This window comes from Eublepharis macularius, chromosome 8 (genome assembly GCF_028583425.1).
Source record: "Eublepharis macularius isolate TG4126 chromosome 8, MPM_Emac_v1.0, whole genome shotgun sequence".
Taxonomy (NCBI): Eukaryota; Metazoa; Chordata; class Lepidosauria; order Squamata; family Eublepharidae; genus Eublepharis; species Eublepharis macularius.
Window position 1 is genome coordinate 105,529,569 of NC_072797.1, and position 16,920 is coordinate 105,546,488.

General features: G+C 40.8%; 1 protein-coding gene across 1 annotated transcript in view; it reads right to left on the bottom strand.

Annotated features, from left to right (window-relative positions):
• The window catches only part of PTPRD (protein tyrosine phosphatase receptor type D), a 513,284-nt gene that overhangs the window by 149,386 nt on the left and 346,978 nt on the right, over nucleotides 1-16,920 (bottom strand). The window contains exons 21-22 of the mRNA XM_054986312.1: nucleotides 6,447-6,656; nucleotides 4,387-4,547 (exon numbers count right to left, since the gene is read on the bottom strand). Of these exons, the coding sequence (XP_054842287.1) occupies nucleotides 4,387-4,547; nucleotides 6,447-6,656 (371 nt within the window). The remainder of the gene's footprint in view (nucleotides 1-4,386; nucleotides 4,548-6,446; nucleotides 6,657-16,920) is intronic.

Here is a 16,920-nt window from a genome sequence, read left to right on the forward strand (position 1 = left end):
TTTTAAAGGTATCATCTGTTTTGTAACTGAAGTAAGAGGTAAAGGTAAATTCTCTGTCCTTCTACATATCTCTGAGGTCAAAGAAGTAGACCTAAACTAAACACGGCAGCAGGTAGGATGGATGAAGCAATAGTCTTGGCACTGAATTCTGCCATATATTTGGAAGTGAGATGACTAGAGAGGCGTGGTGCCTCATCCTTAAAAGTAGTGGTCATTTGCTTAAGGTCTGGAGAAGGCTTGTTGAAAACAGGAGATATTTTTTTCCACCAAAAAAGTGCTGGTAAGTACCGTGCTTGCAGGATATTTAGTCAACTTGAATGGCATAACACCAGATCTGTATATCTTCCACTTACAGGTTACCTAATTCATGCCCTTCTTTCACTTGAAGAAAAGCAAGGTCCCTGTCTCCCTTCTTTCTGAGAAGCCTCCATTATGATGGAGTTCAGTGGAGAATAGAGAAAGAGAAAATTACACTGTCCTGTTACACCTTATAAAGGCTCTAATTCCTTTTAGATGCAGGAGTGGGAAGCAGATTTTCCCCAAGTACCATTTGCCATTTGGAAAAGTGTCAATAGTACAGGAAGAAGAACAGGTGGATGAAACTAGGATTTGACCAGTCCAAAGCAAGGTCTTGCTGTTGGGTGGGCTGTTGAGTAACCTGAAAGCCTACATAGAGATGCTCATCACTGGGAAAAGATGCAGAGGAGTTAGCCGTGTTAGTCTGTGGTAGCAAAATCAAAAAGAGTCCAGTAGCACCTTTAAGACTAACCAATTTTATTGTAGCATAAGCTTTCGAGAATCAAGTTCTCTTCGTCAGATGCATGGTACAGAAACTGGTCAAATATAGAAGAGGAGGGGGGAGGAGGGGAGGAGAGAGAAGATGCAATTAGGGGGGGAGAGGGAGGATGCAACCAAAACATTCCTTTGCTAGTAAATGTAAACATCTCCTTTTGGTGTGGAGATTAATTGGCTTGTGTGAGGCTTCAAAGGAGTTTGCCGTGTTGGTTTGTAGCAGCAAAACAACCTGACCATCCAATTCCAATGTAGTATAAGCTTATCGAAGGCTTATACTACATTGGAATTGGATGGTCAGGTTGTTTTGCTGCCACAAACCAACACGGCAAACTCCTTTGAAGCCTCACACAAGCCAATTAATCTCCGCACCAAAAGGAGATGTTTACATTTACTAGCAAAGGAATGTTTTGGTTGCATCCTCCCTCTCCCCCCCTAATTGCATCTTCTCTCTCCTCCCCTCCTCCCCCCTCCTCTTCTATATTTGACCAGTTTCTGTACCATGCATCTGACGAAGAGAACTTGATTCTCGAAAGCTTATGCTACAATAAAATTGGTTAGTCTTAAAGGTGCTACTGGACTCTTTTTGATTTTACTGGGAAAAGAGATTCAGGCTCAGTGGACAAATAATCAAATAGCTGTATCTGAATCAAGACTTGCATTATGGTCCCAATATGAAGAGGAAGCAGAAGATGTCTGTTGGGACTGAGGAAAAGAAGAGGTTGATAAAGTAGCAGGAGTCAAGTCAGTTCACTTGTACAGCTGTCAGTGAAAGGGGATAGATCACTACTGGTGCCACTGCTGGTGGTATCAGGTTTGAAGAAGAATGTGGTTGCAATGGCATCAATCTCAGAGAGACTAAAACCTGTGACAAAGCCTGAGTGAGTTGAAGCATGTGGAGGAGGAAAAACATCCTCGGGTAAACTAGTGGTTTTTGGAATTGGGAAGGCACTTGAAATGAAATGAATGTAGGCTTGGGAATCTAAAACAACCTGGGCAACTGGATGCGGCTCTGATATTTGACATTCTCAACTCAGAAAATAGTGGAAAGAATGTCTAATGCTTATCCTTTGATGCAAGAGACTTGTGGCCCATTTTAATGATTAAAACAGGGTAGACCCTAGACTGAGCCAAAGTTGTTGTAGCAGAAGAATACAGAGAAGAGGAAGAATTCAAGACTGAAAGGCTTGAGATTGAAGACTTCATTGGTGTATCTAATAATTGTCCTGCTAAGCTTTCCTAAGTGTTCAAAGCTCTTCCACAACAGGTCTTAGGTTAGTAAAGAACAAGAGGATACCTTCTGCTGTTCAACCAGTCAACCAAAGTAGACAGTGATCATGGCTATCTCTAGGTGAATTTTTTTCTCCACACTGATGACTAGGTTTGAAAAACTGCCTTTCGTATCATAGGTCCTAAAGTACCTCAGTACAGAACAATAAGCAAAAAACTATAAACAATGACTACTGTGTACACTATAAGAAACTATTTACAAACAAGAAATAAAGATTTCCCCCCCAACGGAAACCAACTCTGAGAGGGGAAAAAACAACAACACCTCAGAGTAGTTTTCCTCATGCTGCTGCTGGAGCAAACAGAAGAGACAAGAGGAGAGGCAGAACTTCTGCCCTGGGGGGATGTACAGTTGGATCTGCCTCTCTAAGAGATGATTTTCCTACTTAAAAATAATGTCTAGCAGTTTCTGAATCATTGCTTCACATGTGCAGAGACCATGAAGAAGTGAATAAACCTACAGCATTGTTCCCTAAATCCCCAACAGCTCAAACATGTGGAGCACTTAATAAGAATGTTTGTCTTCAAGCACAGCACCTTTTCATCACAAGAATGAGTTACACAAGTATATAACTATTATGGCAGAGAAATGCAGGGTACCTTGATTAACATTCAGGGAGGCCCTGATCTCAGAGAAAGCATTCATTCCTGGGAACAAAGCAATAAATTCCTCAGAGTTTCCTTTAAGGATACAACTAATCAGGATGGAGATGACCATTTGCCCACCTGCCAATAAACTGCAAGAAAGATGACTACTTCACTTTCCTGAGTTCGGTCATAAAGATTCTTGAATGTGTACTTTGATTTGCTTGGAGAAAAGGTAAAAAGCAATATATGGGGAAGGAACTCAAAACCCAATTTCATAACAGGTCCAAGTAAAACCATTCCAGCAGGGACAGGAAGAGTTAAAAGGTCTAGACACCCTATCAGAGGTGCACAAACCAAGATTTGGGAAACGGGAGAGCAATAGGGTGAAGTCTGTCTTGACCTCCCTCTATTTTTTAAGGTTGTAATAGGCTTGTGGCTTTTCCTGGGAATGGAATGCCAAGGTAACACCAGTGACTGTACAGTTTAGTTAGGCTAATTTTTTCCCTTTTTTTCTTAGTACTGTTAGTATTTTCTAAGTAAAGAAAGAAAGAGGAAAGCTTAAGTAGTGGTGGTGGCTATCAAAGAAGGGAGAAAAGAAGGGAGGCCTGGGGGAACACCAGAGCCTCTTTTCAGCCTGCAGATTCCCAACAGGTCAAAATCCTGTTTCTAATTTTATAAGAGGAAGAAATTGTACAATGCACCATCTGCCCTATTTTTGAACAGCATCCTGGAGTCGGGATCCAAGATTCTGAAGAGGAAAGGATTCCTTTAGGGAGGTTCCTAGGTTTTAGTTGGTTGAAGCTTTCTTCTGCAGATACAAGAACTGCCAACGTTTTACAAATTGACTTTTGTGAGCTGAAAATTCTTTTGCAGATCACAACTTTCTTGATTAATTGAATGAACTGTTTACTGAACTTCTTCTATCCTGCAGGATTCATTGCTTTACCAGGAGTAGCTGTCCAAGCATATGCACATCTTCTGTATCACTTTGCTATGATCACTTATTGGATAGGATGGCTAACTATCCCTCAGCTGAAGTGCCATGCATGGTAGACCATTTGCTTTCTACCAAGAGTAACTTTCTCAACTTGGAAGCCCTCCAGAAACCAAATACACAAGGTTTTTTGCATCAACTGTATTTGTGGTGGAACTGCAATCAGAACTGAAACTCATAGATTTTTAGCTGTGGACTTGGATGCTGAAGGTAGCACCCATATACTTTTGGGGTACACTGCTTGCGTTTCACAGAACAACACATTTTTCTTTCATTTTACTGTTCCTTTTTGCCTGCAGGAGTATATTTATTTTTGTTACATCTCAGGTGTGTGAGCAAGGCAGCATTTTTTCAGACACTTAAACTTATAGTATCTGGGCTTGAGCTAGTACAGCTGGAAGAAGATAATCACTACCCTCTATATTACTTTTCCATTTCTTGGTGGAGATTGAGGATAAAAACTTTGAGGCCTAGGAGAAGCCTATTGTCTTTGTCACATTGGACAAGAGACAAACACCACCACCACCACCACTGCCACCACCCAAATTTACAGAGACCTGTAATTGAAAAAAATAAAGACAGAATTCCATGTATAATGAAACAACTTTAAAATTGATAATAAAGCCCTTTACAAGTTACTGCATTTTTTCTGACACCAGAACTTCATAACATTCAAGAAGTCTAAAGGTTGTCTTTCTTTCAAAACTATTTTGTAAACTTACCTTTTATAAAGCAGTATAGCTATAACAATACAGATGATAAACACAACTGCTAGAACTGGTCCTACAACCCAAATCAAGCCTTCTTCTTCATCTGTAATTGGTTGGGGATTAAGATCCACTGACACAACAGTTTCCGAATATGGGCTGGTTGCGTACATGGTCTAGAGGGAAATAAGATCCTTATTTAATGGTACAGTAGCAAAGATTTAAAAGATGCTTTCAAAATAGCTTTCTTGTAAAGTGAAGCTGGGAATATTGAACTTTTTTGTTCAAAGTTTTTGTTCCTGTGATTATCTTTGCAACAATTTCAAGGTAAAAATAGAAAAGGAACAGCCTAGACGGTAATTGTAAAACAACTGCAGAAGTAGACAAAAGAAAGCTTCCCCTTCACAATCACACAGACAAAAATCCAGGAAAGAAAAGTCACTAAGAAACAATCCCTTGACTCAGATTAATTAAACTCAAAAGGGTCAGCCCCCAAGCCCAAATATGTGGAAGGTTTAAGAGTAACTTGGTATATGTTAAAATGTGAATGTCTGCTGTACCTTCCCATAATTCTCATTCTGTGACTGTCTAATTGTTTTTAAGCTGTATTACATGCAGTTAAAACAACTGAAGCATAAAAGGCACATAAGAAAGAGATGAATTACATAAGAGAGGAAAGACAACTCATTATTTAGATCACCTCAGGAATTTTACTTTTTGTTACATTATTTTCTAACTTTGTTACATTTCACTGATAAAGTCAGTGGCAAATTACTATAATTAAAGAAACTAGCTGTGCATGTCCTTGATTAGTAACCCTTTTTTCAAAGATGTCTGGCAATGAGTACCACTGTCTGAGCAATATGTCTCTAGGCAAGAAAGAACGCTTCTTAAAAAAAGGCACAGTAAAAAGATGACTATGAACTTCATGCCTCAATAAGTATGATCAGTGATTTCAAGAAACAAAGCTTAGGACTTGAACAGGGTAAGATCACTGATGAGTGATGATTAATATGATGAAAAATCTTAAAATGTAACCATTCTAAAATCTGGCTGAAGTCAACAAGCAGTGGGATACTTAGGGTTGTCAAGCATGGCCTGGCAACCAGAGAGAAATTGGTGGGGGTATGGGGGAGCTGCCATCGACAAGTCATGATGTCACTTCTAGGGGAAATGTGGAAGTGACACCAGATCTCTCTAGGATACCAGTCCTCTATGTTACCATAGATTTCTGGTGATTCCGAGAGAAGACTGACATTACTTCCAGGTTTTCCACAGAAGTGACATCACACTGTTGGGCTGAGGGCCATTTATTTGCTTAGGGCTAGGGATCAGGCCTGCTATTACCTTTCATACTGATGTAATATGTAAGGCAAAGTCCACACGTATGTTCCAAATGAACATATATACAAACGCACACTCCATAGTTTTCAAAAATTGGCAGAGATGGATTATCACATCTCTCTGTGAATATATCACCTTTAAACCTGATTTAATACATGAAGGCAAAGTTAGAATATCCAGCCTGGGTTCAATGTCATTATCTGATTGTATATTAATTCAATAACGTATATATATTTAATAATAAAAGAGATATACATAGAACAAATTTAAATATTTAAAAATTTAAAATTATCTTCAAGAGAAAACTCCTAAACTTAAAGTGTTTTTCTTAGTATAATTATTTATCTCCGTGAATTCAGAGTCTAATTTTCATCCATTTAAGTAAGAAGAAGTAAAAGTAACAGAAGGGGAAAAGAGAGAATAGAGGAATATGGAGGGGAATTAAAAATAGGAAGAAGTGTTGTGTGTTGAATATATACATACTGCTTAGCTGGTATGTATACTTATACAAAGCTTTTACGGTATAAGAATTTGAGAAAAGAGCCTTTAACAAAAGAAGCTGATTCCTAACCTGGTGAAACCACTGAAAATAAGTACGGATTTGTGGAAAAAACCATTTTGTAACTGACCTTACAGAAGATTACAGAATAATAAATTGTGTGAAAAAATGTAAGCAGAATGTCAAAGAAATACATTTTAGGAACAAATAACAAAACTGGCGGTCAACTTACAGATTCTGAATGTTCCATAACAGCTAAAATAAAGACAACATATTCTTGGCCGTTTTGGAGCTGCTTGTTCTCAAAGCCACCATATTGTTTCTTATCCCCTAGGGTGAACTCAGTAGGAAGTACTTCAAAGTGTGCTGCAATATATGGCTTTAAATCTGCTTCTCTTCCCAAACGAATGCTTCTCCGTTTCCGTGCAATCTCCTTAAGTAGCTTTAGGGCAGGAAGAGAAAAAAAAAGGAGTGAGGGGAGAGAAAGGAACAACAGATAGATAACTGTAAACAAAATGACAGTAACTTGTTGACAGGCTGCTGGGGGAAAAAATCAGTTCAAGAAAGTACAAAAGTACAATTTATTTTTATGAGCTACACTAAATCCTATCACTTGTGAAGACAGTAAATTACAATAAACACAATTCAATTTTTAATAACTCATATTATTTGTCTGTATGCTAATAATAAAAAAAAACTTCAACCAAACAGACCAACTTGCTATGAAACTGTAGAAGCCTTATTTGTATTTAATGATCTAAGTCTTCATTTATTTGATGATCATTTTTAATGCATCATATACCAATGAAAGACAATGCAATACTTCTTAAACCATGGCAACTTGTCCGAGAACAGACCATTAATCCATAGTTAGAGCAAGACTGAAATCCAATTCTCTTTGGTTGAAATATATCTCCTATGAATTCACATGTCAAATAACTAATGGAAATAATTATTCTGCAGTTTTATATTACATAGTTCTTCCTTCCAAAACTGAAATGTTATATTTATCTTTTAATATTTTTGCTAGGATCAATAAAGTTCCCTGTATCAGAATACACTAATGATTGAAAAAGGAAAAGGTATACTTATAATTTTATGGGTAATGGCAATGATATTTATTCATTTCTATTCCTGAACCTTGATGAATGGATCAGGAACAACCTGCAGGGTCATATGGCCACACTGTCAGATTTCACCTCTAAAATACAACTCCACCTTTCCTTCAGACTTTGTTATACTCACACCCTTCAGTTTTGAAACTGATTACCAATCCTGGGTTACACACGTAACCTAGTTACCAACAACTACTATTAACTTCAGTCACATGTCTAAGTCTGAACTTGGCTCAGAAGGTGGATCAAAAATCTGAACAATGTGGCCAGGTACAGAAAGGGGAGGAAGAAACTAACAGAAAAAAAACCTCCCCCCAAGTTTAAAACCCCACAGGCACATCACAACTTCCACTACAATCCGTGAGATCATGTCTTCCATATCATGGGGTTTTTTTCCTGGTGCCCAAGCAAGAGAAAAAGAAGCAGGGACCTGCTGGGGGGAGGAGGTGAGAAATTTTCAGGACTGCCTGGATTCATTCTAATCTGATTTCAGGCCCAGATTTCAGGGACTGAGACAGCCTTGGCCACCTGGGCAGATGACATGCGCAGGGAGGTTGGCAGGGGAAGTGTGAGTCTGTTAATTCTCCTGGACTTCTCAGTGACTTTTAATACTATCAGTCATGGTATCCTTCTAGTTTTTTGGGACTAAGACTTGGAGGAACTGTTCTACAGAGGTTCCAGTCCTACTCAACAGCAGGTATCAGAGTATGGACCTGGGGCACTTCTGCTTTGCTCCTTGGCCTAGGTTCAGTCTTGTCCCCAATACTTTTCAACATCTATGTAAAGCCACTTGGAAAGGTCATCAGGAGATTTGGGTTGGATTGCATCCAATATGCAGATGACACTCAGCTGTATCTCGTGTTATGAGCAGATACCAGAGAGGGTGTGGAAATTGTGAACATGTGCCTGGAGGCAGTTTTGGAATGGACATGGGCTAACAAGGGGAACTAAATCCTGCCAAAATGGAGGTGCTACTGGAAGGGGGAAGGTCTGACCCAGGAACTGGGATATCTCCCATTTTGGAGTAGGTTCATATATTGGTGGTGCTCCTGGTCCTCCTGTATTATGAACAGGGGTGCCTTTTACTCAGCTTTGGCTGGTGAGGCAGCTGCATCCCTTCCTGTACAGGAACTTGCCACTTTTGTGCATGCCCTGGTAACATATAGATTAGATTACTGCAATGTGCTCTATGTGGGGCTGTCCTTGAAGACCAGAGAGTGCCATTGGTGCAGAATTCTGTGACCAGAGTACTGACTGGAATGGATTGTTAGGGTCATATCAACACAGTCCATCTAATTTGTTTCTGGGCTCAATTCAAGGTGCTGATATTGACCTATAAAGCCCTGTATGGCCTGGGGCAAACACACCTGTGACCGACTGCATGTTTTAAAAAGCTGCAGGACTATTAAGTGTTAATATTTGCAGAAACAGAAAGCTTTGAGTGATGGGCTACTCCAAAGCAACTGATTGGGTAGCATGAGCTGGAAAAAGGAGGGTCTGTTTTCAATCCTAGTAGAGATGGAGTGTGAAGAGTTGGGAGAGGGAGCCCTAGTGGAGAGCAGTTTTAACACCGACAGGAGAACTGGGAAAAAGTTGGCAAGGAAGTTTGGGAAGTTAGTGCAGACTTCCATTTGGGTCAAAGAAAAGGGATCAGTCTTCTAAGGAGAGATTTTCCCTACCCAGTCAAACAGGGAGGTAGCTCCAGAGAATGAAGAGATCTCTGGTTGGGTGTGGTTGGAAACTGCCTGTGAAGACCTTCAGATTCATTTAACAATTGAAGGAAAGCACTGATGTTTAGAAGGAAGAGGATTGGGGTACTAGAAAGTGGGTATCAGCATTTGTAACTACAAAAGAGAAAGATAATACTAAAAGAAAGTATCCCAAAGTGTTTGGGGAAAACCAAGGGAACAATTGCCTCAAAACATAACCATTTAAGAATCCGTGAAGAGCATAAAAACTGAGGGCTGTGCATGTACTGATTTTACCTTAGAGAGAAATGTATGTTGAATTGACTCAAAAATTTTCGACCTGTGATTTCACCTAACATTTCCCCTTTCAAATAAATAAAGTAGTTATTTTTGAATTGTAAAAATGCATTTGGTGCCATATCTGCGGTTTAAGTATGAGGGAACGTCATAATACCTTAACGTCCGCCTTCTCCCATATGAACCTACATGTCCTCTCCATTCATCTTCAGAGACCCTGGTTTGGATGCACCTGCCATCTGAGGCTAGTGACTCAATAATGAAACCTCCTCAGGGAGATTCATCCATCTCCCTTTATTGGTGACTTTCACCAGTGGATGAAGACATTCTTGTTTCATTTGATATACCTCCAATAAATCTTAATTGCCTTCCTCTGTGGTTTTGGTGTTGTGTGTTTACATGTTTCTATGTTTGTATAGAATTTGTATGTATTATTTTAAACGTTGTTCTAATATTCAAATGTTTTATTGTTCAAATGTTTGCCCCCTTGGGGACCCTACTTGGGTGGAAGCACAGCATAAAAATGTTACAAATAAATAAACTTGGCAAGATGCCTCCACTGCAGGAATGTTTAAGACTATACTTCTGAGTCTGTTAACGAAAATTTAGAAAGTTAAGCCAATATTTTTGAACTTGAGGGCAGTATATGGCCTTCTTCTGAACCTCACAGGACACAGAAAATTTACATTCTAGAACACAAGTGTGTTTGTGTACCGAAGTGCATGTATATGACAGACAGATGACAGAAATCTCATCTACACCATATATTTCACATGAATGAATAGACCTTAAGTGTATCCCTTCCTTCATTCAAATTTCAGATACAGATGATGCTGTTGTCATATATCATCAACATCACGTTCATCCCCGAGGTATTTTTCCTTGATCACGGTTTGTTTGAATGAGGTTACCAAGGACGTTATTATTTAAAATTGTTCACAAATTCCATTTAAATCTATATCATAATATAGTCTCCTTATTCCTGTAGTTTTCATAATATTTTTGAACACAGTTTATGTTACTGACAGCCTTATGTCATATATTTTACATGCTGTTAAATCTCATTGAGTTTAATGCTATTTATTTTCCAGAAAGTCTATTTAGGGTTTTAACTATTCTTTTTTTTTAATTTTAATTTTTTAAAATTTTCTTGTAATTCTCCTCACTCCATGTATCAAAAACTCCATACAAGATCACATAGATAACACATTTGATACAGATAACCTAGATAATCAGATACCCTCAGCCATTTCATTGAATAAATATTGTACATGTGGCTGATTTTCAAAGTCATAAGATGTCAAGCAATGAAAAACTTTCCATGTTGCTTCTTCTTGCTTTCTTTAATACATTTATGTCCTGCGCTCACAACTTGAGGAGTGCCTTTCAATCAGCAATAATTAGAATGATTTTTAAAAATTACACAATGCAATCTTAACAATGATTCAATACACCCATACACCCATGAAACAAACAGAAAACTCAACTAGAGAATTTTTAAAAAGAATCTGTTACACTAAACTTAAAGAGAAGCAGCTGCCAACAATCACGCATGTTACCTCCAAATAGGAGGACACCCAGAGCATGGGCTTTGAAGCAGATGTCCACTGATGGCAACCAAAGGCTCCTAGGTTTATACCTTGTTCAAATGGTTATATCCAGCTGAAGGATGTATTTTATGCTATTTCCACTTATGGCTATCAATCCAGCCTGCTCAGTGGATTACCATCTGTTAAATTTCCTGCTGGAGTATGACAAGAGGACAACAGGAACTGCGGCTAAATATATTTCATGGGCCCTAAAACATCATGATCAAGTCTTGAATCAGATTCTGTATACCTCAATGGGACTCTTATAGTAGGCATAACCAGTATCTCTCAGCTACTGCACAATTTACCAGTTCTAACTTACACTGTGTAAATTTTCTAACTTGAATTGTGTTCACAATGCACATGTTTGTATTGGCCTCAACCTAAGCAAGTTCCAAAAGCTGCTGTGTTATGGATTATTTTACTGTGAACAAACTTTTTTATGCACACTAAAAAAATCCATAGGATCCACTTATGAGTAAACATGCTTAAGATTGCACTGCAAGTCTCTAAGAACAAACCTGCTTTTTGTTCAAATTTGCAACTTAAAAATACAGTTATGGTTTTAGGCATGCACAATAGTGGATGTTTCTGCGTGTCTTTCCAGTTCCAAACCATTTGCTTCAGATAGATATTTCTAACAAATGGCCCTTCACAGAAGCAAAATGGCTGACCAACTATAATATTAATTTGTGATGAGGAAGCCCTGGATTCCTCATGTTCAGTATTTTCTGCTTAGACTAGCAGCAGCTCTCCAGGGTCTCAGGCAGAGGTCTTTCACATCACCTACTTCCTGATTTTTCCAACTGGAGATGCCAGAGATCTGCATGCCAAGCAGATGCTCTACAGTCCTGATGGTCTGAATTACAGGCCACAGACAATACAATGTTGTATGCTAGGGTTGCCAGGCCCCCTCGATCTCCCAGCGGGAGATTGGACCTGGCTCTTACCTGAGGGGGTGTGTGCGCGCATGCGTGGTGCGCGCATGCTGTGACATCACCACGCAGCCCGTTTTGACGTGGATAGGGCCCGTTTTAGGCCCCTGTGGAGTGCGGGAGCGTTCCTGCGCTCCGCAGGGGCCCACAACGGGCCCAATCCGCGCCAAAAGGGGCCAATCCACGCCCATTTTGGCATGGATCGGGCCCGTTTTGACGTGGATCGGGTCCGTTGTGGGCCCCTGCGGAGCGCAGGAATGCTCCCGCACTCCACAGAGGCCCCGATCCAGGCCAAAACAGGCCTGATCCTGGCAGCTGCTGTGCGCAGGGGCGCGCAGCACTGCAGGGGGTGCGCATGGAAGGCATGCATCCCCCCGCTGGCCAGGTAGGTAGGGGCGGGGGTGGGAGGGTGGGGGCAGGGGATCCCCCGCCCCCACCGGGGGTCTGGCAGCCCTATTGTATGCCCTTATTTGCACTAAAACAAGTATTAAAAATAGATGTTTGAACTGATGTTTTGTCAGTTCCCTTTTTAGGCTGCAATAAAATGTCTTGAATGAGATCAAAGGTTTTGGAATGTTTTGATTTAGCACCAATTTGTAGTGATAAATGAATAAGGATGCCTTAAATTGTGGCTTGTTGCTTGCCTACAGGATAGATGTCTAAAGAATGGTTTAATATTAATTTAGAAACCCAATTTGTAGGCAAGAATCAAACCAAACCCTCGATTTGTTAAGGAAGTATAAGAATAAACCAGTCTGATGAAGTTATTGGAGTTTGCTTTAAATAAAACCTGAATTTGTAACTGATAACCCCCCAAAGGTTGAAAACTTCTCCTTTTCTTGCACTTTTACACTTCATATTGCTACATTACCAGTTTGCTCATAGTCAGACACTATAACAATGTGAGCATTTGACACTTCACCACTGTATTGTTTCAGGAACACCACTGTACAACAAAAACAAACAGAATTTATGCAAATATAACTGGTAGACTTTTGACTTCAAAATGAGCTCTGCATCCACTGTTGTGGGTTTTCCGGGCTGTATTGCCGTGGTCTTGGCATTGTAGTTCCTGACGTTTTGCCAGCAGCTGTGGCTGGCATCTTCAGAGGTGTAGCACCAAAAGACAGAGATCTCTCAGTGTCACAGTGTGGAAAAGATGTTGGCAGGTCATTTGTATCTACTCAGGAGGGGTGGGGTTGAGCTGAGTCATCCTGTAAGAGTTTCCCAGGGTGTGGAATGCTAATGGCGGGAGGCTTCACTGTGTCATAAGGAGGTTCTTTTGCATATGGATTGGTGCTTGATGTGCTAATCTTCTCTGCAGGGCTCCAAATGATAAATGTATCATCCACAAACCGGAACCATACACTAGGTTTGTGGGGTGCTGATTCTAGAGCTGTTTTTTCAAAATGTTCCATGTAGAAGTTTGCTATAACTAGGCTGAGTGGGCTCCCCATGGCCACCCCATCCATCTGTTCATAGAATTCGTTATCCCATTGGAAGTAACTGGTTGTCAGACAATGATGGAATAAGGCTGTTTGGAGCCATGGGGAGGAAGAATTGATGGGGTTTTTGAATCATCTCAACAACATCCACCTGAACATACAATTCACAATGGAGAAAGAAATCGAGGGAAAACTCCCATTTCTGGATACCTTGGTCATCCGCAAAGCAAACTTTCAGTTAGGTCATAAGGTCTACAGGAAACCAACTCACACTGATCGGTACTTACACAAAAACTCCAATCACCACCCCCGACAGAAAAGAGGCATAATGAAAACATTAGTGGATCGTGCAAGACGGATATGTGAGCCGCACTTTCTCTTTTTTTTTTTGAAAAATTTTTTATTGGGTTAGAACATTTTTATTTTTACATTACAGTCAATTTTCCCCTAATTTTTCGTTTCTAACCCCCTCCCTTTCCCCCCCTTTTGTTGACTTCCAACAGCTTTCCCACCCTCTGTCCGTGAGCCGCACTTTCTCAATGAGGAAATTAATCATCTAAACCATGCACTTCAGGCAAATGGCTACTCCAGAAATGAAATCCGAAGAGCAATCAAACCCAGGATGAATCAAACAACCAAGGAAAAACAGTCTCCTACAGGAAAAGTGTTTTTGCCATATATCAAAGGAATTACTGATCAGATGGGAAAGCTTATGAAAAAGCATAACCTTCAAGCAGTATTCAGACCCACCCGAAAAATACAACAGATGCTACGATCAGCAAAAGACAGTAGAGACCCCCTCACCTCTGCAGGAGTATACCGTATACCCTGCAGCTGTGAACAAGTTTACATCGGGACCACAAAGCGTAGCATCCAGACAAGAATAAAAGAACATGAAAGACACTGCAGACTTGGACAACCTGAAAAATCAGCAGTGGCTGAACATAGCCTAACTCAAACAGGGCACAGTATCTTATTCCAGGACACCAAAATACTGGACAACACTTCCAACTACTTTGTCAGACTGCACAGGGAAGCCATTGAAATTCACAAGCATAAGCAAAACTTCAACAGGAAAGAAGAAACCTTAAGAATGAACAGAGCATGGTTTCCAGTTCTGAAAAACACCAGGCTAACAAAACACTCTATACTCGACAATAGCCCTGCAGAGAAGATTAGCACATCAAGCACCAATCCATATGCAAAAGAACCTCCTCAGGATACAGTGAAGTCTCCCGTCATTAGTATTCCACACCCTGGGAAACTCTTACAGGATGACTCAGCTCAACCCCACCCCTCCTGAGTAGATACAAATGACCTGCCAACATCTTTTCCACACTGTGACACTGAGAGATCTCTGTCTTTTGGTGCTACACCTCTGAAGATGCCAGCCACAGCTGCTGGCAAAACGTCAGGAACTACAATGCCAAGACCACGGCAATACAGCCCAGAAAACCCACAACAACCATCGTTCTCCGGCCGTGAAAGCCTTCGACAATACATCTGCATCCACTCTTTGAAACAGGTTTGATATGTCTGTACTAGGTCACAAAAACTTTAAGCCCACTGCTTTTGTGCACATGGGTTCATTTTGCATGTAGAAACTCCATATGGGGAAGGCTTTCTGATGACTTTAATGTTAGAGACAGCTCCATGATCTGCACTGCACACCTGGAATGATTCCCAGGCATTGATAAACAGGCTGTTGTGTGCGCAGATGCTCTGTGTGCAGTGATTGCCTGCACAGCTTTAAGTAGTCTTTGGCATGTAAATAAAAGAAACCTAAAGCCATCAAAAATTGCAGAGATCATACATGAAGAGTGTTCTCAGTCCACTTCTGAGATTTTCCTATCCTCTTTTTAGCTCAGTAGTTACTATTTGAGGAAATTGTGAAAGATATATCAAGGGCTTCAACTCTGTCTGTATCAGAAACAATTTTCATTTTCCAGTCAATGGATATCTTATTTCTTCCACCATTAATTCTACAATGTAGTCTCAATTGTATTGGTAGAAAGTCGGAAAGAGCCTATCCTGACCCAAATGTTTCTGAATTAATAAATGTTCTTTATCAAAGTATTATACAGATTAATGCACCACAACCTGCACAATGATTAAAATGACCCTTTGTTATGTGAACTAGCAGCACAGACCCAAAGAACTTAATTGCAAGGAAGTTCAATGTCATCTAGCAGCAGCAAGAATGGAATCTGTTCATGTTGCTGAATCTGACTATGTAGGTCTACAGATTAAAAGTGCTGGGGAATAGGAAAAGGCATTCTCTGTTCTTGAACTGCTATTTCTATTGTTAAGCTGTCTAATTTCAAAGCAGGGAAAAAGTTAAGATCTTTTGTTAAAGTTAAGGTTTTCTTTCTACTTCTGTAAAACTTTTAAAAGGCAAAATAATGTAAAGTAAATGGTAAGGGCTTGATTAGAGACAGGTAGAGGTGGGCACGGTCCAGAAAATGGACCAAAATTTTGCACAGTCTGGCCTGGTTCATGGTTCACGAACACACAGTTCGTGGGACTCACCTTTCTTACGAATTTTGGTTTGTTTGGGCTGGTATGTTGATCCGTGAGTCCAGACATCCTGGCACCCATCTATCAATTCCCTAGGCAATGGAGAGGACGTCTACAGACCTTTTGCACTCTTAAAACTTAATAGGCAGCTCTGCCTGCCAAGCAGAGGGCTCTCATTCTGCTCTATGGAGCAAGGAGCAAGAATGAATTCCCTAGGCAACGGAGGGGTGGACGTTCTGCAGCCAATCTTAGCCCTCAAAAGCTTGATAGGTAGCTCTTCCCACCAACCAGAGAGCTCCCATTCTGCTCTATGCAAGCAAAGAGGAAGAATAAATTCCTCAGGCAATGGAGTGGTGGATGTTCTGCAGCCATGGCAACACCAATGATAGCCCTCAGAACGTAGATAGGCAACTGTGACTGCCAACCAGAGAGCTCCCATTCTTCTCTGTGTGAGCAAGAAGAAAGAATTAATTCCCTAGGCAATGGAGGGCTGGATGTTCTGCAGCCATGGCAACGCCAATCTTAGCCCTCAAAACCTTGATAGGCAGCTCTGCCTGCCAACCAGAGAGCTCTCATTCTTCTCTATTCGAGCAAGGAGCAAGAATGAATTTCCTAGGCAATGGCTGGGAAGGTGTCTGTGTGGTGAGTGAGGGGGCTCTTCCCTCACTCTTTTCTGTTTGATTTTGCCTCACTGCAACTTTTTGGCGCTGCTAGCCAATGCAAGTCAATTGGCATTTGTGACTCCAGTATCTAGTGGAAGTTTCCTGGTGGCCACTTTGGGGGTCTGTAACTCAGCTGTCCGAAGTGCAATCTTGACCAAACTTGGAGGGTGGCTGGAGGACAGGCCACTGAAGATTCTCTGCAATTTTGGGCTCTCTGGGTGTGAAGGGAGAGGAGCCAGGTCTGCTGGAAGTGATGGACCATGGACCGACGAACCCGTGTGAACTGGGCTGGTCTGTGCAAGTTCGTGGTTGTGAAAATTGACGGACCATGGCCTGGTGGTCTATGGGGTTTTTCCGGTTCATGCCCACCTCTATTAGAGAGTTAGATTTGGTCTGATGACCAGCTACAGTCGTCGTTCACAGTGTCATTCCCTTGCTGGAACAGCAGAGGACCAAGT